The sequence below is a fragment of the Dipodomys merriami genome, unplaced genomic scaffold (genome assembly GCF_024711535.1).
Source record: "Dipodomys merriami isolate MVZ:Mamm:240054 unplaced genomic scaffold, mDipMer1.0.p SCAF_78, whole genome shotgun sequence".
Lineage (NCBI taxonomy): Eukaryota > Metazoa > Chordata > Mammalia > Rodentia > Heteromyidae > Dipodomys > Dipodomys merriami.
The window spans coordinates 5,911,918-5,932,749 of record NW_027206379.1 but is presented as its reverse complement, the minus strand read 5'-3'; the positions used below and the strand labels follow the sequence as shown (position 1 = coordinate 5,932,749).

Genomic DNA, 20,832 nt, shown 5'->3' with positions numbered 1-20,832 from the left:
CTCAGGGACAGCGCCTAGGCCCTGAGTTCAAGCCCCAGACTGGCAAGAAAAAATCCAGAGAAGGTCACATCAGTAAAGGAACTTCCTGGCGGCCAGCTGCCTGGGTTTATGGGAAGCTATTCAGACCCTCGGGGCTGGGGAGAGGGGACAGTGGCCATGGGCCCTCAGTGGGAAGCAGGAGCAGCTGGAGGTGTTGGGATCCCGGCCCAGCGGGCCTGATGTCCTGGACTCAGGGCTCCAAAGCGGTTCTTTATTGTGCACCAGGAAGGACAGTAGACGGGGCTCCGGGGTGGGGGGCCGGCTAGATGTAGGTGGAGTCGGGGCTGCCGGCCGGGGGGGTCCTGCGGCCGGCGTCCTCGTCGCTGCTGCTGCCCTCGTCCTCGCTGCCCGCGTTGCCGGGGCCGTCCACCTCTGCAGCGGGCGTGTTGAGGACCACCACGTCGGCCTCGGCCCCGATGTCCTCCCCAAACCACACGGCCTTGTAGCCGCCCTCGGGCCGACGCTCCTTGGTCAGGATGGATCTCACCGCCGAGGGGCTGTCTGCAGCCCCAGCGGGCGCGGGGGTCCCCGGGGCCAGGCCCAGGGGCTCCGGCCTGGGCTGCGCGGGGGTGGGCAGCTCAGGGGTCTCCGGGTCGGGAGACGCAGGGGTCTCCTCCGGGGGTGTGGGCTGCGGCTCAGGGCTGGGGCTGGGTGCCCAGGCAGCCTCATCCTCTTTGAGGAAGGCCTGGTTGTCAGAACCCAGGGCCTGGGGCTCCTGGGGACATGGGAAGGACGTCAGCCAGCCAGCCCGGCTCCCACACCCACCCTGCCGCCCGCCCCCTCCCCTCCCCACCCTCGCCACCTTCCCACCCTGGTGTCCTCCCCCTGCGAATCCAGCCCCCTGGTTGCCTGGCTAGCCCCCTGCCTCCCTCCTATCTTTGCTCCCCCACTCCCTCCCCTCCCCCCAGCCTCTCTGCCTGTCCCTCTCCCAGCTTGCCCAGTCCCCTCCCCCTCCAAGGGCCTCACCCCCGCTTTGCCAGAGCAACAGTGGAGCCGGTGACCATACTGCTTATGGAGGAGGATGACCAGGCCAATGAGGGCCAGCAGGAGCAGCGCGCCCAGCACACCGCCCAGCACCGCCATGTCCACTGTGGAGAAGTGCTGGCCCGCGCCCGGCTGGCCCACGCCCGGCTGGCTGTCACCCCCGGGGCCGCCTCCTGCCAAAGACATCATGGCCCCTTCCTTTGACACGCCCTGGGCACCGCAAGACCCAGCCCAACCCGGTCCTGCTCCAGGCTGAGGATCCACGGGGTGGGTGCTACCGACTCTGAAGGAGAGGCGGCAGGGTTACCAAGGCCAGGGCGCAGGGAGGTCAGGCCACTGCGGGAGGGACCGCGGGGGGGCACAGAGGGCATGCGGTGCAGGGCAGCGGGGGGGGCGGCATGGAGGGCATGCTGTGCAGGGCAGCGGGGGGGGCATGGAGGAGGGCATGCGGTGCAGGGCAGTGGGGGGGGCACAGAGGGCATGCCATGCAGGGCAGTGGGGGCATGGAGGAGGGCATGCGGTGCAGGGCAGCGGGGGCATGGAGGAGGGCATGCGGTGCAGGGCAGCGGGGGGGGCATGGAGGAGGGCATGCGGTGCAGGGCAGCGGGGGGGGCATGGAGGGCATGTGGTGCAGGGCAGCGGGGGGGCATGGAGGAGGGCATGCGGTGCAGGGCAGCGGGGGTGGCGGCATGGAGGGCATGCTGTGCAGGGCAGCAGGGGCATGGAGGAGGGCATGCTGTGCAGGGCAGCAGGGGCATGGAGGAGGGCATGCGGTGCAGGGCAGCAGCGGGGGCATGGAGGGCATGCGGTGCAGGGCAGTAGGGGGGCGGCATGGAGGGCATGCGGTGCAGGGCAGTAGGGGGCGGCATGGAGGGCATGCGGTGCAGGGCAGTAGGGGGCGGCATGGAGGGCATGCGGTGCAGGGCAGTGGTGGCATGGAGGGCATGCGGTGCAGGGCAGTAGGGGGCGGCATGGAGGGCATGCGGTGCAGGGCAGTAGGGGGGCATGGAGGAGGGCATGCGGTGCAGGGCAGTAGGGAGGCATGGAGGAGGGCATGCAGTGCAGGGCAGTAGGGGGGCATGGAGGAGGGCATGCGGTGCAGGGCAGCAGCGGGGGCATGGAGGAGGGCATGCGGTGCAGGGCAGCAGCGGGGGCATGGAGGAGGGCATTCCGTGCAGGGCAGTAGGGGGGCGGCATGGAGGGAATGCCGTGCAGGGCAGCAGCTTCCAAGATGACCCGGTCGAGTGCCCTCCCACTTTCAGTCCCCCTCAGTTAGACCTGAGGTGGGACTCTACGTGGGCAGTGTGTCCAGTCACCCCACTCAGAAATCGCACTTGGTGACCACTTCTCTAGGACAACTGGCAGGTCAGGCCCTGCTGACCCCACACCCGGCAGGGCACTGCAGATACACTGGGGCAGTGCAAGGCGGTCTCCAGCCGAGACCTGAACCCCGGACCTGTGCCGAGCGTTGGCTCCCGGTGGGAAGGAGTTTGGCTGACAGTGAAGGTGCCTGCCCGGGCTGCCCGTGGCCTCGGGGCGGGGCAGAGGGGACCCCTGGGGGCCTGGAAGTGATGTAATTCATTCTCCAAGGACAGGGTCTCACTGTGTGGGCTCCTGCCTCCATCTCCCCAGCAGCTCCCTGCGGAAGCTCCCCACTGCTGGCCTTCCGAGCTCAACGCCCACCCCGTGTCTCCACATCATCAGGAAGGCGTTCCTTAAACTAACAGCTGTGCTGGACGCCGGTGGGAAAAAAGATAAACCTAATGGTTTACCTAACTGGTAAAAGTGGGGCTGGCTGAATTTCAGATCTGGCCCCTGCCCAGCCCCTGAACGCAGAAAAGGCCGCTGGGGTTTGGGGCCAGGCCGCCCTTGCCGAGCCCTGTGAGTGACAAACCACTGGGTCCTGAGTCAGGAGGGGGCTGGAGCGCCACCAAGGCGGGGCTACCTGCAGCTGGGGGGCTCCTGCTGGGGCCGGGGCTCATCGTGGTCTGGGGGCTTCCTGGCTTCAGCGTCTGTGCTGAGTCCCCACCGGGCGTGGCTGAGGGGGGGGAGCTGCCCGCTCCCTCAGTGGGGGGGAGCCCGGGTGTGGATGAGACAGGAGGCCTCAGAGTAGTACCTAAAGGTGGGTGAGGGCCAGAGCTGGTCAGCGGGTCCCCAGCGGGGCAGGAGGCAGGGCCCCAGCGGAGGCCCTCCCCTGCGTGGGGGACACCGAGGCCCACCTGTGGGGGGGGTAGCGGGGGGCTCCTGCTCCATCACGTGGATCTCGGCCGTGGCAGTTGCCGTGGCCCCAGTCACGGTGTTGTTGGCCTCCACCTGGCGTGGAAGGATGCTTGTACCTCCTGGGTATCCTGCCCCAGCCCCTCAGAATCACGTGACCCCCTCCACACACACCTCAGCGTAGAAGACGCTCGCATGCTGCAGGGCCCTGGTGGTCAGCACAATCTCCCCCTCCATCGTGAAGTCCGAAGAGTTGGTGATTCGATACCTGATGGCTGAGTTGAGGTCCTAGGCAGGGCGGCCATGAGTCCCAGGCCCGGGGGGGCCCCCCGCGCCTCCTCAGCGCCCACATGGAGGCCGGGCGGACCCAGGACCCACCCAAGGGGGGGCGGGGACTACCTACCGGGAACTCCGGGTCCTCAGCCCAGATCCTCAGGAACTGAGTGGGGGAGGCCGCGTCCCTGACGGTCGCATTTGCCCCCGAGCCAGCCTCCACGGTGCCCCTGAACACGCTCTGGGGGAAGCGCGGGGAGCGGCCGGCCGTCCCCCGGGCCTCCAGGGTGGCCTTGGTTATGGAGTAGCGAGCCCCATCCGCCTGCTCAGCCTGGAGAGATGGCCGCTCAGGAGGGGCTGGGAGACCTGGCCACACCCGCTCTCCATCCTGCCCCGCACCCACCTTGACCATCAACACGAAGACGGTGGGGCTGGGGACACTCTTGGCCATGGTGAGGTTGCCGGAGGTGTCGTTGATGGCGAATGTGTCCTCCTGGTTTCCTTAGGGCGTTTGTGGTGGAGTTCAGCCGCCTCCCTCACCCAGCCCAGGCTCCTCCTTGCCTCAGCCCCGGACAGGGGCAGGGGCAGGGCAGGGGCAGGGACAGGGACAGGGGCAGGGGCTGGGGCTGGGGCTGGGGCAGGGGCAGGGGTAGGGACAGGGGCAGGGACAGAGGCTGGGGCAGGGACAGGGGCAGGGACAGGGACAGGGCCAGGGGCAGGGGCAGGGGCAGGGCCAGGGGCAGGGGCAGGGACAGGGGCAGGGGCAGGGACAGGGGCAGGGGCAGGGACAGGGGCAGGGGCAGGGGCAGGGCCAGGGGCAGGGGCAGGGGCAGGGGCAGGGGCAGGGGCAGGGACAGGGGCAGGGGCAGGGGCAGGGCCAGGGGCAGGGGCAGGGGCAGGGGCAGGGGCAGGGGCAGGGACAGGGGCAGGGACAGAGGCTGGGGCAGGGGCAGGGGCAGGGGCAGGGCCAGGGGCAGGGGCAGGGACAGGGGCAGGGGCAGGGACAGGGGCAGGGACAGGGCCAGGGCCAGGGGCAGGGCCAGGGGCAGGGCCAGGGGCAGGGGCAGGGACAGGGGCAGGGGCAGGGACAGGGGCAGGGACAGGGCCAGGGGCAGGGGCAGGGGCAGGGGCAGGGGCAGGGCCAGGGGCAGGGGCAGGGCCAGGGGCAGGGCCAGGGGCAGGGCCAGGGGCAGGGGCAGGGCCAGGGGCAGGGGCAGGGGCAGGGGCAGGGACAGGGACAGGGGCAGGGGTATGGACAGGGGCAGGGGCAGGGACAAGGGCAGGGGCAGGGGTAGGGACAGGGACAGGGACAGGGGCAGGGACAGGGCCAGGGGCAGGGGCAGGGGCAGGGGCAGGGCCAGGGGCAGGGGCAGGGCCAGGGGCAGGGGCAGGGACAGGGACAGGGCCAGGGGCAGGGGCAGGGCCAGGGGCAGGGGCAGGGGCAGGGACAGGGGCAGGGGCAGGGGCAGGGACAGGGGCAGGGGTAGGGACAGGAGCAGGGACAGGGACAGGGGCAGGGGCAGGGGCAGGGGCAGGGACAGGGGCAGGGACAGGGACAGGGGCAGGGGCAGGGGCAGGGGCAGGGGTAGGGACAGGGGCAGGGACAGAGGGAGGCTGGGGCAGGGGCAGGGGCAGGGCCAGGGCCAGGGGCAGGGGCAGGGACAGGGACAGGGGCTGGGGCTGGGGCAGGGCCAGGGGCAGGGGCAGGGCCAGGGGCAGGGGCAGGGGCAGGGGCAGGGGCAGGGGCAGGGACAGGGACAGGGGCTGGGGCTGGGGCAGGGCCAGGGCCAGGGCCAGGGGCAGGGGCAGGGACAGAGGCTGGGGCTGGGGCAGGGGCAGGGACAGGGACAGGGACAGGGACAGGGGCTGGGGCTGGGGCAGGGGCAGGGCCAGGGCCAGGGGCAGGGGCAGGGACAGGGGCTGGGGCTGGGGCAGGGGTAGGGGCAGGGGCAGGGGCAGGGGTAGGGACAGGGGCAGGGACAGAGGCTGGGGCAGGGGCAGGGCCAGGGGCAGGGCCAGGGGCAGGGACAGGGACAGTGGCAGGGACAGGGGCTGGGGCAGGGGCTGGGGCCGGGGCAGGGGCAGGGGCAGGGACAGGGACAGGGGCAGGGGCAGGCTGGGCTCCAGGGGACAGGGCTCGCCCGCACTCACCCCCAGCGATGCTGTAGACTATACGCTGGTCGATGCCCCTGTCACCGTCCACCGCGTAGATGGGCCCCGGGCGCAGGGTGAGGGGGGATGTCTGTGGGGATGGGACACCATGGAGCCGGGGCCACAGCCCAGCTCTGCCCCACCTGTGACCCACGAGGAACACGGCCACCTGGAGCACAGTCGGGGGAGGGGGAAGGGCAGGGTCCAGGCCTGGGCGCCCCCTCCCCCCCCATGCTGTGATGGACGCCACCGCTCCCTCCACACCCCTTTCCGGAGTCTGCATGGCCCACGTGCAGCTCATGGAGAAGGGGCTGGGGGCTCTGAGAGCCTGCTTGTCCTTCTGTCCTCACCGGGAGGTCCCCCTTCCCTCCTCCTCCCTCCCCCTCCCCCCCAGCACACCACGCAGGTGGAGGAGCAGCTGTACCCCCCAGCCCGCTGCTGCAGCCACACCCCTCAGCACTTGTGAAGAAGAACCACCCATTGGCCATTCACGCCTGCTTCAAACTCACAACCAAAACTGCCCATAGCCCACCAGGAAAGCCTCAGCCTGAGCCAGATTTACCCCAGCTCAGGCCTGGAGCCTGAACTGAGGCTGCCCCTGAGTGGCCCATTACCGGCCTGTGGCCCACGGGGACCGAGCCGTGGTACTGGGCCTCCAGGCAGACGTAGCCGTCCGAGTAAGTGCAGGGCAGGAACCAGGGGGGCCGGAGGTCGGCGGGCAGCACGCTCAGGACCAGGGTGGCCGTGGCTGTGTGGCTGGGCTCTGTGCTCCCCACAGTGTCCTGTAAAGCCACACCCTCCACGTCAGGCCTCCCAGAAGCTAGAACGGGACCCCAGGCGTCCAGGCTTTGGGATGAACGTGACTTGCTCGCCTGCACTATCAGCTGGAAGGTCATGTTCCGAGTCTTGAGGAAATCCAAGGGCTTGTCCAGCCTCAGGGAGGGGCGGTTCACCCCCTCCAGGGAGAAGAAGCTGCTGGCACCCTGTGGGGGAGGGGAAGGTACAGCGAGGAGTGGGGGGGAGGGGGGCAGGGGGCAAGGGGGCAGGGGGGCAGGGGACAGGGGGGCAGGGGGGCAGGGGGAGCAGGGGGCAGGGGGGAGGGGAGGCAGAGGGGGCAGGGGGGCAGGGGGGCAGGGGGGGCAGGGGAGCAGGGGAGCAGGGGGCAGGGGGGGCAGGGGGACGGGGGGCAGGGGGAGCAGGGGGGCAGGGGGGGACAGGGGGCAGGGGGGCAGGGGAGCAGGGGGAGCAGGGGACAGGGGGAGCAGGGGGGCAGGGGGAGCAGGGGGCAGGGGGAGCAGGGGACAGGGGGGCAGGGGGGCAGGGGGAGCAGGGGGCAGGGGGAGCAGGGGGCAGGGGGGCAGGGGGAGCAGGGAGCAGGGGGAGCAGGGGGCAGGGGGAGCAGGGGGCAAGGGGGCAGGGGGCAGGGGGAGCAGGGGACAGGGGGGCAGGGGGGCAGGGGGAGCAGGGGCCAGGGTGGCAGGGGGGCAGGGGGGCAGGGGGGCAGGGGGAGCAGGGGGCAGGGGGAGCAGGGGGCAGGGGGAGCAGGGGGCAGGGGGGCAGGGGGGCAGGGGGAGCAGGGGGAGCAGGGGGCAGGGGGAGCAGGGGACAGGGGGGCAGGGGGGCAGGGGGAGCAGGGGGCAGGGGGAGCAGGGGGCAGGGGGGCAGGGGGAGCAGGGGGCAGGGGGAGCAGGGGGCAGGGGGGCAGGGGGAGCAGGGAGCAGGGGGAGCAGGGGGCAGGGGGAGCAGGGGGCAGGGGGAGCAGGGGGCAAGGGGGCAGGGGGCAGGGGGAGCAGGGGACAGGGGGGCAGGGGGCAGGGGGGCAGGGGGCAGGGGGAGCAGGGGGCAAGGGGGCAGGGGGCAGGGGGAGCAGGGGGCAGGGGGAGCAGGGGCCAGGGTGGCAGGGGGGCAGGGGGGCAGGGGGGCAGGGGGAGCAGGGGGCAGGGGGAGCAGGGGGCAGGGGGAGCAGGGGGCAGGGGGGCAGGGGGGCAGGGGGAGCAGGGGACAGGGGGGCAGGGGGGCAGGGGGAGCAGGGGGCAGGGGGGCAGGGGGAGCAGGGGGCAGGGGGAGCAGGGGACAGGGGGGCAGGGGGGCAGGGGGAGCAGGGGGCAGGGGGAGCAGGGGGCAGGGGGGCAGGGGGAGCAGGGGGCAGGGGGAGCAGGGGGCAGGGGGGCAGGGGGAGCAGGGAGCAGGGGGAGCAGGGGGCAGGGGGAGCAGGGGGCAGGGGGAGCAGGGGGCAAGGGGGCAGGGGGCAGGGGGAGCAGGGGACAGGGGGGCAGGGGGCAGGGGGGCAGGGGGCAGGGGGAGCAGGGGGCAAGGGGGCAGGGGGCAGGGGGAGCAGGGGACAGGGGGGCAGGGGGGCAGGGGGAGCAGGGGCCAGGGTGGCAGGGGCAAGTATTGGGGGTGGTGCAGCACTGACCGGGGTCACCTCCAAGAGGCTGTAGAACAAGGTGTCATCTTTGTCTTTATCTGTGGCCTGCAGTTCTGCTTCCGGAATGACCACAGACTTCACCTTCGTGTCCTGGTTGTGAAGGGAGTGCTCTGCACCTGCCCAGGGCCTGGGGGACCCAGCTGCGGCAGGGCCTCCACCAGCGGCCCTCCCCCTGCCCAGGCAGCCCCGCCCCCCGCCCTGGCAGCCCCTCCCCACGCCTGGCAGCCACGCCCCCCGCCCTGGCAGCCCCTCCCCACGCCTGGCAGCCACGCCCCCCGCCCAGGCAGCCCCGCCCCCACGCCCAGGCAGCCCCGCCCCCACGCCTGGCAGCCACGCCCCCACGCCCTGGCAGCCACGCCCCCCGCCCAGGCAGCCCCGCCCCCCGCCCAGGCAGCCCCGCCCCCACGCCTGGCAGCCACGCCCCCACGCCCAGGCAGCCCCGCCCCGCTCAGGGCTTACCTCAGTCACGTTCCACTGCTTGGTGGTGAAGGGGAACTCTGGGGCGTTGTCATTGACGTCTTGCACCACCACTAGCACCCTGAAGTTCGTCACCTGTGGGGCATCAGCACACCGGGCACACCGCCTTGTCCCCTGCCCCCGCCTGGCTGGGGGCTGTTCTAGCACCCATCAGTCACTCAATCCTTCCTTCATCCCTTCGCCTCCTTGCGCTGGTGTGTTCAACTGCTACTGGTACCTGTGAGCTCCAGTCCCAGCACGGACTCATAGACCTTAAGTAAGGCCTGACTTCGGGGCTGGGAAGGTGGCTCAGTGGTAGAGCGCTTGCCTTGCATGCCTGAGGCCCTGGGTTCAATTCCTCAGCACCACATAAGCAGAAAAAGCCGGAAGTGGCGCTGTGGCTCAAGTGGTAGAGCGCTAGCCTTGAGCTGAAGAGCTGAGGGACAGCGCCCAGGCCCAGAGTTCTGCTTGGCTTAAGGGGAGTGGGTGCTCGCCACAGAAGAGATGATTGATGTGGACCAGGGACAGAAAGGGGAGGCCTGCAGGGCTGCGCAGGTGTGGGACGGTGGAGAGAGGGAGGGAAGAGGGCCGGGCAAGAACAGAGGCTGAGCTGGGCGCCGGTGGCTCATGCCTGTCATCCTAGCTACTCAGGAGGCTGAGATCTGAGGATCATGGTTCAAAGCCAGCCTGGGCAGGAACGTCCATGAGACTCTGATCTCCAATAAACTGGAGCTGAAGAGCACAGGGACAGTGCCCAGGCTCAGAGTTCAAGTCCCATGACTGACAAAAAAAAAACAGAGGCGGCCGCAGTGACTGGCAGGTGAAGAGGCACTGGGTGCCTGGGTGAGGAACGGTGTCTAGGTGTCTAGGCACCCATCTGTTGGACAGATGGGTGGACCAGTCCTAGCTGGGGGCGGAGTGGGAGTTTGGAAACACTGGAATGAGGTCACTGAGGAGCAGCCTTGGGGTCCCCTGAAGCAGAGGGCAGGGGCGGGGGGGGGAGTGGGGGGCACTCACCACTGAGCTTCCCCTTTTGCATATTATGTGCGCCTCCAGTATCGGGGTTTCCTAGGAGGCAGATGGGTTTTGTGAGTCACCTGCCCCCGGGTACCCCCGTGAGTGGTAGATCCCTGGACAGCAGGCTCCTGGAAGCCTGGTCCCTATGCCCCGCCCCTCAGGGCCAGCCTGGGCCCAAAGGGCTTTGCTGCCTGAGGGCAGCTGGGGGGCCAAAGGGCACAGAGCCCTTATTCCCTCACACACCATACTTCTCCAGACAAAGGGGGCCCCCCGCCCCTGCCCAGCAAGCTTACCGTACCTCATAATCCAGCGTTGTGTTGAGAAACAGCTGGTTTCCTCGGATTTCAAATGCCAAGGGGGTGGACAAGTCACTCAGCTCCACATGCTGGCCCAGTGGGACAGTGATGTTCGCCAGGGGCCCAGTAATATTTGTGTTCTCCTCCAGCTGGAAGTAGGACTGGCTCACAGTGCAGACTGGAACATGGGGGAGAAGAGGTGGATGCCACCCAGCCCCACCCCAGCCCCAGCCAGCTCGCCACCGCCCCTCTCCAGCGCATACCCTGAGCCTGGGCAGCCGCCCCTGGGGCTCGGCCCAGCAGTGCTAAGAGCAGCGGCAGCAGGAGGGGAGGCCCCAGAAGAGCCGGGGCCCCCATCTTGGTGCCCGTTGCTGGCGGAAGGGCCCAGCGTCTCTGGCGTCTGTAGGTGGCTGGTGCAGGTCCTGCCTTGGTGACCTTCGCCCCTGCTGGGCACCTCCCGGATTTATGATTCTTTACAACCGGCCCTCTACCAAGGGGGACTCCGCAGGCCGGCACCAGCAGCCGGAGTTGGCCATTCAGGGCTCAGCCGGAAGAAAGAGCTGTGAGGGGCCAGGGAGGGAGCTGGGAGGGCTGGGAGGCAGAACCGGGCAGGGTTAGCGGGGGCAGAGCTGGGCTGGGGCTGGAGGCTGAGGGTCAGGCAGGGGTTCCGGGAAGCGCTGGGCAGGGCAGGGGAGATGGGCAGAGCTGGGGCAGGGGCCTAGACTTTTGCCTTGGATTTGCTGTCCCTGTCTTAGGCAGCCTCTGGCTCTTCCCTAGAGGTCCTTTGGGGACAATTTTAAGGCTGTTTCTTGGGGTTCCCTTGGAGACCCTCTGTGCCCTTGGTGCACAGGAAGTGTACCAGCAACCTGGGGTGCAGGGCAGGGCTATGATGAAGTACAGACAGGGGCCTTGGGCAGTGGACAGAGCCCCAGAGTATTCCAGGAACTGGTGAGGTCTCTGGCCCAGGCAGGACCTGCCCTGACCCAGTCTTTCTGGCCCTCAAGCCTCCTCCCTGTGTGAGCTGGGGAGAGCTGGCTGGGAGGGGTCAGCGGGCCCACAGGGCCTCTAAGCTGGCCTGTGTGTGCCCCTCTCTAAGGGGAATGAGCGAGCCAGCCCCCAATCACTGTCAGTCCTTACCCTTCTCCTGGACACAGGCACCCCCTGCGGTCCGTCCTCCTGCGGCAGGTGAGTCTGGCCCGCCCAGCCTCCCCTCTCCTGCCTGCGCACAGGTGCCTCTGGGTAGGAGCTGGGGGCACCTCCGAACCCTGCGCACAAAGTTGATGGCCTGGGGCCCAGGCCAGGGGGCCACTGAGGGACCCTTGAACCAGTGTCGGCTGGCTGGCTGGCCTCCGGGTTTGAGGGGCAGCCCGGAGGCCACGGTCCTTCCTTGGAGTGCACAGGGCACCCCTCCACCCGACGGCCTCACTGCGCAGGGCCGCCCCGACTTTATGGGTCGGCGCACGCTGGACTCGGAGGACCAGGGTCTGGATCTCTCTTTTATTGGTGTCAAGTACAATGCCCCCCCCTTCCCGGGCATTCCTCTTCATTCCTCATCTGGGCTGCCTCCTCACTTCCGGCCACTCCGCAGCCATGCCCAGAGGCGGGCCGGGAGACCAGGCCCTGCCCAGGGCCAGCCTCCGGAGCGTCCTGCAGGGCGGAGCACAGGGCACTGGTCAGGCCTGGCCAGGGCAGCGCCGCCGGGGAGGGGAGGGGCGTGGTCCGGAGAGGGCGGGGCCATGAGAGGGGCGGGGCCTGGCAGGGCGGGGCCCGGGGAGGGGAAGGGTAGAGCCGGCTGGGAGGGGCCTGGAGGGGGCGGGGCCCCGCGGGGAGAGGTCTGGTGGGGAGGGGCGGGGCCCGGCGGGGGCGGAGCTTGGCGGGGAAGGGTGGGGCCGGCGGGCGCGCCTGGGACCTGCGGGGAGGGTTTCTGGCTGGAAGGGGCGGGGCCCGGAGGGCAGAGCCTGGCCTGGCGGGGCGGGGCTTGGAGGTGAGGGGCGGGGCCCTGCGGGGGAGAGGAAGGCGGGCGGGGCGGGGCCCGGCGGGGCGGGGAGGGCGGGGCCCGGCGTGGGGCGCGGGGCTCACCAGGCCTGCAGCGCGGGCACGTCAGACCACCGCAGGCAGAGCCGGGCCTCCGCAGGCTGCGGCCAGACGGTACCGTTCCCCGCCTCCTGTTCGCTGCCCCACCCCAGGTCAGAATTAGTCGTGGCAGTGGGGTCCGCGCCGCGCCCGGCCCGCGGTCCGCCCGCGGCCTCACCTGCGCTTCCCCACCAGTCCCTGCAGCAGCCGCTGCAGCCTCGCGCTGTCCCGCAGGCGGCTGAGCTCGCTGGTGAACGTCCCGTCCGAGTGTCGCTGGGCCCTGCGGGGGGGCGGAGCGCGGGGTCTCACGGGGAGCGGGGTCTCACGGGGAGCGGGGGTCTCACGGGGAGCGCGGGGAGCGGGGGTCTCACGGGGAGCGGGGTCTCACGGGGAGCGGGGGTCTCACGGGGAGCGGGGGTCTCACGGGGAGCGGGGTCTCACGGGGAGCCGGGGTCTCACGGGGAGCGGGGGTCTCACGGGGAGCGCGGGGAGCCGGGGTCTCACGGGGAGCGGGGGTCTCGCGGGGAGCGGGGGTCTCACGGGGAGCGGGGGTCTCACGGGGAGCGCGGGGTCTCACGGGGAGCCGGGGTCTCACGGGGAGCGGGGGTCTCACGGGGAGCGGGGGTCTCACGGGGAGCGGGGGTCTCACGGGGAGCGGGGGTCTCACGGGGAGCGCGGGGAGCGCGGGGTCTCACGGGGAGCGCGGGGAGCGGGGGTCTCACGGGGAGCGCGGGGAGCGCGGGGTCTCACGGGGAGCGCGGGTTCTCACGGGGAGCGGGGGTCTCACGGGGAGCGGGGGTCTCACGGGGAGCGGGGGTCTCACGGGGAGCGCGGGGAGCGGGGGTCTCACGGGGAGCGCGGGGAGCGGGGGTCTCACGGGGAGCGCGGGGAGCGGGGGTCTCACGGGGAGCGGGGGTCTCACGGGGAGCGGGGGTCTCACGGGGAGCGCGGGGAGCGCGGGGTCTCACGGGGAGCGGGGTCTCACGGGGAGCGCGGGGAGCGCGGGGTCTCACGGGGAGCGCGGGGTCTCGCGGGGAGCGGGGGTCTCACGGGGAGCGGGGGTCTCGCGGGGAGCGGGGGTCTCGCGGGGAGCGGGGGTCTCGCGGGGAGCGCGGGGAGCGCGGGGTCTCACGGGGAGCCGGGGTCTCACGGGGAGCGCGGGTTCTCACGGGGAGCGCGGGTTCTCACGGGGAGCGGGGGTCTCACGGGGAGCGGGGGTCTCACGGGGAGCGCGGGGAGCGGGGGTCTCACGGGGAGCGCGGGTTCTCACGGGGAGCGCGGGTTCTCGCGGGGAGCGCGGGTTCTCACGGGGAGCGCGGGGTCTCGCGGGGAGCCGGGGTCTCGCGGGGGCCGAGGCGTCTCGCGGGGAGCGCGGGTCTCACCTGGGCAGGGCGGGGAGCGCGGCAGAGTCCGTGAGCAGCAGCAGCAGCAGCAGCAGCAGCAGTGGCGGCGGCGGCGGCTGCGGCGGGGCCATGGCGGGCGCCTGGCACGCAGAGCCCCGCGACGGAGCCCCGCGACGGAGCCCCGCGCGCCCCTTTATAGCCCCGGCCGCGGGCTCCGGGCGCCGCCCTGGCTCCGCGCGGCCGGCCGCGCCCCATCGATCCCGGGAAGGTCGGGGCCGCCCCCCCAGCTGTCGTCCGGCCGCCTCCGGTCCCCACCGCCTGGCCGGCGCCCCTCGGCCGGGCGGGGCGGGGCGGGGCGCGGGCTCCTCCGGCCTGGACCGACCCCATCTCTGCCGCCAGAGCTGGCACTGCGGGGCGCGGGGACGCTGGAGCTGTTCGCAGGCCTCGGGAAATGGGTGGGAAAGGCTTCCCAAAGATCCGGCCGGCCGCTCCCCTGGCCGGGCTGGGTGGGCAGAGCTCGAGCCCTTCCGGAAGACAAACCCTCAGACTGCCGTCCTTACCTAACAGGCAAAAGTGCAGGCACCGCTTGCGGGGCGGAGCACGGAAGAAAAGCAAAGGAGAAGCAAAAGGAGCCCTAGGTTCCCATCCCAGAACTGGCCGCGCGCGCGCGCGCGCACACGCACACAAGTGCACACACACACGCACACATGCACACACGCACACATGCACACACGCACACATGCACACGCGCGCGTGCACACACGCACACACATGTACATACATGCACACGAGTGCACGCACACATGCACACACGTGCGCACACATATACGCGCGCACACATGTACACATGCACACACACGCACATGTACATACATGCACACAAGTGCACGCGCACACACATGCGCACGTGCACACGCGCGCACACACGTGCATGCACACACGCATACATGCACACACAGCATGTACTGAAGACCAGGCACAGATGGCTCACCCTTGTGAGCTACCCAGGAGGCTGAGATCAGAGGATCTCAGTTTGAAGCCAGCCTGGGTAGGAAGTTTGTGAGATTCTTAGCTCCAGTGAACCAACCATAAAAAGCCAGAAGTGGCTCTGTGATGCAAGTGCTCAAGCACTGACCCCAGGAAGAAACACACGCACGCACACCGAGTCCCGGCAAAGCCGGCATGGCTGATGCCTGCTTGCCAACACCGCCAGCCTGCTGCTATGGGTGCAGAGCCCAGAGCCCTGGCACAGATCTGGGGCCCAGTGGTGGCCCAGGCTCTCTGTGGCAGTCCCAGCCGTCTGTGACCGGCGGGGCCCTCCATGGCCTTGCAGCCCCTCTCCAGGGGACCTGGCCAGAGAAGCTGACCCAGGAACAGCCTCACAGGCTGAAAGATCTCACCCAAAATAGCTGGCTGATGGATGGCTTTCCAAGAACCTGCTGCAGGCAGAAGCTGGGGTAAAGCTGATTAGAGACTAGCGATTAACCCAAGCAAGCCTCCCTGTGATTAAATGGCCAGTGGCTGAGTCCACAACACTGATGACATTGATTTCAACTCTCCTCCACAAGTGGGGTAGGCAAAGCCATATTCTGGGGCTGAGGATTTTGCCCAACACTTCCCCAACGCTTGTTTTCCGTTTTTAAAATGTAGCAAGTAGTTTGGCACCTGTTGCTCACATCTGTAATCCTAGTCACTCTGGAGGCTGAGATCTGAGGCTCAAGGTTCAAAGCCAGACAGGGATGGAAACTCTGTGAGACTCTTCTTTTCTTTTTGGTCTGTTGTGGAGCTTGAACTCTGTGCCTGAGCTTTTCAGCTCATTTGAGCCACAGTACCGCTTCCAGTTAGTTTCTTGGTGGTTTATTGGAGATAAGAGTCCCACGGACTTTTCTCCACCCAGCCTTTTCTTTTTTCCTGTCCAGGCCCTGAATTCAAACCCCAAGATTGGCACAAAAAAAATAAGTATAAAACTAGAATGTAACAACTTTCCCAGAGTGATACACTGAGTATCACATCACCTTGAACTGGTATTCATTTCCTCAGGGATAATCAAGGTTTGTTGGCATTGGCTTATCAGAAACAGAAGTGTGGCTGGGTGCTGCGCCTTCCTGAGTCACAGCCTGGCATGGTTTGCGGTGGTCCGAGCGGCCCCAGCGCCTGCCCTGTGTTGGAGCAGCAGCTGGGGAGAGGTGACTGAGGTGGTTGACGGGCGCCTGGACGGACACGGAGGGACACGCTCCTGTGGGATTCCGGTCAGCTCCCCAAGGGTTGTTGCCAGCCCTGAGCTTTCTCAGGCTTCCACACAAGCTCTGGGTCTCTCTCAAGCAGTCCTTTGTGCTGCCACCATGTTTAGATGCAGCTAAGGAAACCCTTGCCGGACAGAGCTGAAGCCCAGGGCCTCAAAAGTCACAACTGTGCTCTATAGGGGAGACTCCTTCTCCACGTTCCCAACCTCCACCACACAGTTAGAATAACAGCAGACTGACACGGCCTGGTGATGTGGAACATCTCCGCGGATCCTTCTCCACTGGCTGCATATTTTGAACATGTTTTCCTCAAGCCCCGCTTCCATTGCTTGAGCCTCAACTCCACTAAGCTTTTGGCTGGCTAACAGGGATTTTCCTGTTTGGACTGACTTCTCACCTTGGTCCCCAGATCTCAGCCTCCTGAGTAGCTGGAATTACAGGTGTGAGCCACCAGTTCTCAGCAGGTTTTGTTTGTTTGTTTTGTTTTTGTCTTTTCAGCACCCTTTTTGAAATCAATCAATTGGAAGTGGCACTGTGGTTTAAAGTGGTAGAGCGCCAGCCTTGAGCAAAAGAGCTCAGGGACAGCGCCCAGGCCAAGTTCAAGCCCCATGACCAAAATAAATAAATAAATAAATAAATAAATAAATAAATATATATATATATATATATATATATATATATATATATATATATATGAAGATGGCTCAGTGGTAGAGAGCATGCCTTGCACATATGAGGCCCTAGGTTCGATTCCTCAGCACCACATAAGCAGAAAAGGCACTAAGTGGCGCTGTGGCTCAAGTGGTAGGGCACTAGCTTTGAGCTGAAGAGGTGAAGGACAGCGCCCAGGCCCTGAATTCAGGCCCCAGGACTGGCAAACATAAATAAATAAAAATAAAATCCATGCCTGTTCTATGTCTTGATGAGCATTTATCCAGTATTCCTGTGTCTCCATGGCTCCTGCTCTGTACTGAGGTTTGAACTCAGACTCTCAAAATTGCTCAGCTGGTGCTCTACCACCCAATTCATGCCTCCAGACTTTTTGCTGGTTACTTGGTGGTTCTCGATTGGGAGGTGGACTCTGAAGAGATTTCTGGCTGCACTGACTTTGAATGGTGTTCATCAGGATCACAGATGCCCAAGAGCGAGGAGCGAGGTGTGAGCCCAGCCTTCTGCTTCATAGACTTCATGACTAATCCTTCTGTGAGCATTCCTATCCTGTCTGTTTCAGCACCTGTTTCTGTTCTTTGGGGTGGAGACCATACACCTGCTGAGTAAAGCACCTGGCTAACAGGTTAAACTTACTAACACCTGGTCAATTGTTTCCCCAGTGGCTGTGCTGTTTTTACATTCAAGAATTTCAATTTTTCCACATCCTTGCCATCCACTTTTTTTTTTATTCCAGAACTGGGACTTGAACTGGACACTGTCCCTGCATTTTTTTTCCACTCAAGTCTAGTGTTCTACCACTTGAGCCACAGCTCCACTTCTGGTTTCTTGGTGGTTCATTGGAGGTAAGAGTTTCATGGGCTTTTCTACCAAGGCTGACTTTGAACTGTGGTCCTCAGATCTCAGCCTCCTGAATAGCTATGATTACAAATGCGAACCACTGGTTCTGAGCTGTTTATCTAATTTTTTTCTTCCAGTGTTGGGTGTTCAACCCAGGGCCTTTGCAGTTAGACATATTAGGCAAGCACGCTCCAATCCCGGGTGTCTTTTTTTTTTTTTTAAATTGTAAAGGGAGCCAGATGCTGGTGGCCCATGCCTGGCTACTCAGGAAGCTGATCTGAGGATTGCAGTTTAAAGCCAGCCTGGTCAGGGAAGTCCATGAGACTCTTATCTACAATTAATAACATACACACACACACACACACACACACACACACACACACACACACACACAGCTGGAAGCACAGCTGTGGGTCAAGTGGCAGACCACTAGCCTTCAGATGAAAAAGCTCAGGGAAAGCACTCTGGCCATGAGTTCAAGCCCAGGACTGGAAAAAAAATTGTGAAAGGATATTAGATTCTTGTGAAATACTTTTTTTTTGGGGGGGCGGCTTGAACTCTGGGCCTAGGCACTGTCCCTCAGCTCTTCAGCTCGAGGCTAGCACTCTACCACTTCGGTTTTTCTGGTGGTTTATTGGAGATAAGGGTTTCACAGTCTTCCCTGCCCGGCTAGCTTTGAACTACGATCCTCAGATCTCAGTCTTCTGAGTAGCTAGGATTACGGGTGTGAGCCACTGGTGCCCAGCTTTGTGAAATGCTTTATCTGCACAAATTGAGATGATCCTGTGGCTTTTAAAAATTCATTCCATTAATGCAGTATATTGCACTGATTGGGTTTCATTTGTGGAATTGTTATGGTAGTCCTGAGACAAATCCCACAGGGTAATGGTCCATAATCCTTTAAAAATGCTATCGATTTGGTGGTGTTTTGCTGAGAGTTTCTGCAGCTAGATTAAAAAGGAACATTATTTTGGAGTTTTCTTTTTGTGGAAGCATTGTTGAGTTTTGAGAGTTCTTTCTAGATTTGTATAAAGACCTTGTGTGTATGTGTGCATGTGTGTGTGTGTGTGTGTGTGCGTGCACACACACATATATCCAGCAAATGCTGGATTTATAATTTGCTGGTTTGCTTGTGTTTTCTTCCATTCTGTGATTAGAAGTTAAAAAAAAATTGTGCTATCAGAACTGGGACTTGAAGCCGAGCACCCATGGCTCACGCCTGTCATCCTAGCTACTCAGGAGGCTGAGATCTGAGGATCATGGTTCAAAGTCAGCCTGGGCAGGAAAGTCCATGAAACTCTTATCTCCAATAAACCACCAGAAAACCGGAAGTGGTGTTATAGCTCCAGTGGTAGAGCACTAGCCTTGAGCTGAAGAGCTGAGGGACAGTGTTCAGGCCCAGAGTTCAAGCCCCAGGACCGACAAAAACAAACAAACAAACAAAACTGGGACTTGAATTCAGGGACTAGGCATTGTCACTTAGCTTTCTTGACTCAAGGCTGGTACTCTACCACTTGAGCCACAGTACTACTTCCAGCTTTTTCTCTGGTTGTTGGTTAATTAGAGATAAGAGTCTCCTGGACTTTCCTGTCCAGGCTGGCTTTGACCCTATATCCTCAGACCTCAGCCTCCTGAGTAGCTAGAATTGCAGATATGAGCAACCAGCACCTGGCTAATTTTTAAATTTTTTTTTTGTGTGTGTGAGTTATGGAACTTGAACTCAGGGCCCGAGTGTTGTCCCTAAGCTCTTTTGCCCAAGGCTAGCGCTCTACTACCTTGAGCCACAGTGCCACTTCTGCTTTCTGGTGGTTAATTGGAGATGAGTTCAAGAAACTGGTTACTGGTGGCTCACACCTATAATCCTAGGTTCTCTGGAGGCTGAGATCTGAGGATAATAGTTCAAAGCCAGCTCAAGTGAGAAAGGCTGTGAGACTCATCTCCACTTAACCACCAGAAAACTGGAAGTGGCATTGTTGCTCAAGTGGTAGAGTACTAACCTTAAGCAAAAGAACTCAGTGACAGTGCCTAGGTCCTAAATTCAAGCCCCTTGGTAGGGGCGGGGGGGGGGGGGGGGAAGAAGGTAGAAAGGAACGAATGAACCAACAAACGAACGAACGAACGAAAGAGACTCATGGACTTTACTTCCCAGGCTGGCTTCAAACTGATATGGTAGAGGAAGTAAAAATGGAATATAATATTTGACTTGGATTGAAACAAATAAATAATGAATGATTTCAAGATATAAATGTAAGCTGGGAGCCAGTGACTCATGCTGTAATCCTAGCTACTCAGGAGACTGAGATCTGAAGATCGTGGTTCAAAGCCAGCCCAGGCAGGAAAGTCCATGAGACTCTTATCTCCAATAAACCACTAGAAAACAGGAAGTGACGCTGTGGGTCAAGTGGAAGAGTACTCACCTTGAGCTGAAGAGCTGAGGGACAGCGCCCAGGCCCAGAGTTCAAGTCCCATGACCGACCAAAAAAAAAAAAAAAAAAAAAAAGGAAGAAGAAGAAGAACAAATAAACAAAAAATGTAACCGTGCTTTCTGTGGATGACTTCCCTGGTAACTAACTAGCTATTTTAGCTAGTAACTAACTGTAACTCTGTAACTCTAACTCTGCTTCTGTTTTCTGCACAATGGAGCCCTAACCCAGCTGAACCTTTACCACCCTTTATTCTATTCCCTGCCTCTGGCCAGCAAAACCTTGGCGGGAAATTTAAACTTAAGGTACAAATTTCTTGCAACAATCATTGGCTAAAATCAACACCCAACCTCCCCCTTTCCCTGCCCTAGCCAAAAATGCTTAAAACCCAATGTGGGCTGGCACTGGGGCCATTTCCGGGATGCCAGCTCCAGCGGTGATCCTGGCACGCCAGCACTTTTCACTCAATAAAATCTGTTTTTTTGTGTTTTTGTTTTTTTTTTGGTCGGTCGTGGGGCTTGAACTCTGGGCCTGGGCGCTGTCCCTGCACTCTTTAGCTCAAGGAGAGCACTCTACCTCTTGAGCCACAGCGCCACTTCAGTTTTCAGCAAACACACACACAACAGACACACAGCAAACACACACACACAGACACACAGCAGACACACACACACAGCAGACACACACACACAGCAGACACACACAGCAGACACACACACACAGCAGACACACACACACAGCAGACACACGAAGCACATACACAGCACACAGCAGACACACACACACAGCAGACACACGAAGCACATACACAGCACACAGCAGACACACACACACAGCAGACATACAGCAGACACACAGCAGACACACAGCAGACACACACAGCACACACACAGCACACACACAGCACACACACAGCACACACACAGGACACACACACACAGCACACACACAGCACACACACACACACAGCACACACACAGCACACACACAGCACACACACACAGCACACACAGCACACACACACACAGCACACACACAGCACACACACAGCACACACACACAGGACACACACACAGAGCACACACACAGCACACACACACAGGACACACACACAGAGCACACACATGGCAGAAGCTCCTGTGGGAGGAGGGCGCGGAGCTGAGTCTGATCTGATGTCACTAAGGGCCACTGAAGCCCCTGGAGGGGCCGGTGCTGCGGGAGCTGCGCTGCGGGAGCTGGGGGGGGGCTGGGGGGGGCTGGAGGTGGGGACGGGGAGGACGGGGGAGGGGGGCACCGCGGCCCAGGAGTGGGGAGGGGAGGGGGGGCGCCGCGGCCCAGGAGTGGGGGGGGCGCCGCGGCCCAGGAGTGGGGAGGGGAGGG

At 64.0% G+C, this 20,832-nt stretch overlaps 1 protein-coding gene across 2 annotated transcripts; it reads right to left on the bottom strand.

The window, feature by feature from the left end:
* Positions 1-236: 236 nt before the first annotated feature.
* LOC138818727 (cadherin-related family member 5-like) lies at positions 237-11,261 on the bottom strand. Of its 2 annotated transcripts, XM_070009797.1 has the most exons (16): positions 10,999-11,261; positions 10,125-10,452; positions 9,864-10,039; positions 9,566-9,616; positions 8,552-8,644; positions 8,081-8,182; positions 6,537-6,647; positions 6,279-6,446; positions 5,665-5,755; positions 3,917-4,014; positions 3,644-3,844; positions 3,415-3,528; positions 3,243-3,336; positions 2,969-3,139; positions 1,006-1,196; positions 237-754 (listed from the first exon to the last, which is right to left on the bottom strand). In XM_070009797.1, the coding sequence occupies exons 2-16, from the start codon at positions 10,216-10,218 to the stop codon at positions 302-304; spliced, it is 2,208 nt and encodes a 735-aa protein (XP_069865898.1). In that variant the 5' UTR covers positions 10,219-10,452; positions 10,999-11,261; the 3' UTR covers positions 237-301. The 2 variants fall into 2 exon arrangements, with proteins under 2 accessions (XP_069865898.1, XP_069865899.1); XM_070009798.1 differs by lacking the exon at positions 2,969-3,139 and having other exon boundaries at positions 10,999-11,260.
* Positions 11,262-20,832: the final 9,571 nt, after the last annotated feature.

What these genes read in the sequence shown, in the direction of transcription:
- LOC138818727 (XM_070009797.1), bottom strand. Translation starts at nt 10,218, where the DNA reads ATGGGGGCCCCGGCTCTTCTGGGGCCTCCCCTCCTGCTGCCGCTGCTC. An exon ending in CAGGAGCCCCCCAGCTGCAG is followed by an intron (nt 1,197 to 2,968) that starts GTAGCCCCGCCT and finishes TGTCTTTGGCAG; the next exon opens with GAGGCGGCCCCGGGGGTGAC. An exon ending in GTTGCTCTGGCAAAGCGGGG is followed by an intron (nt 755 to 1,005) that starts GTGAGGCCCTTG and finishes CCATGTCCCCAG; the next exon opens with GAGCCCCAGGCCCTGGGTTC.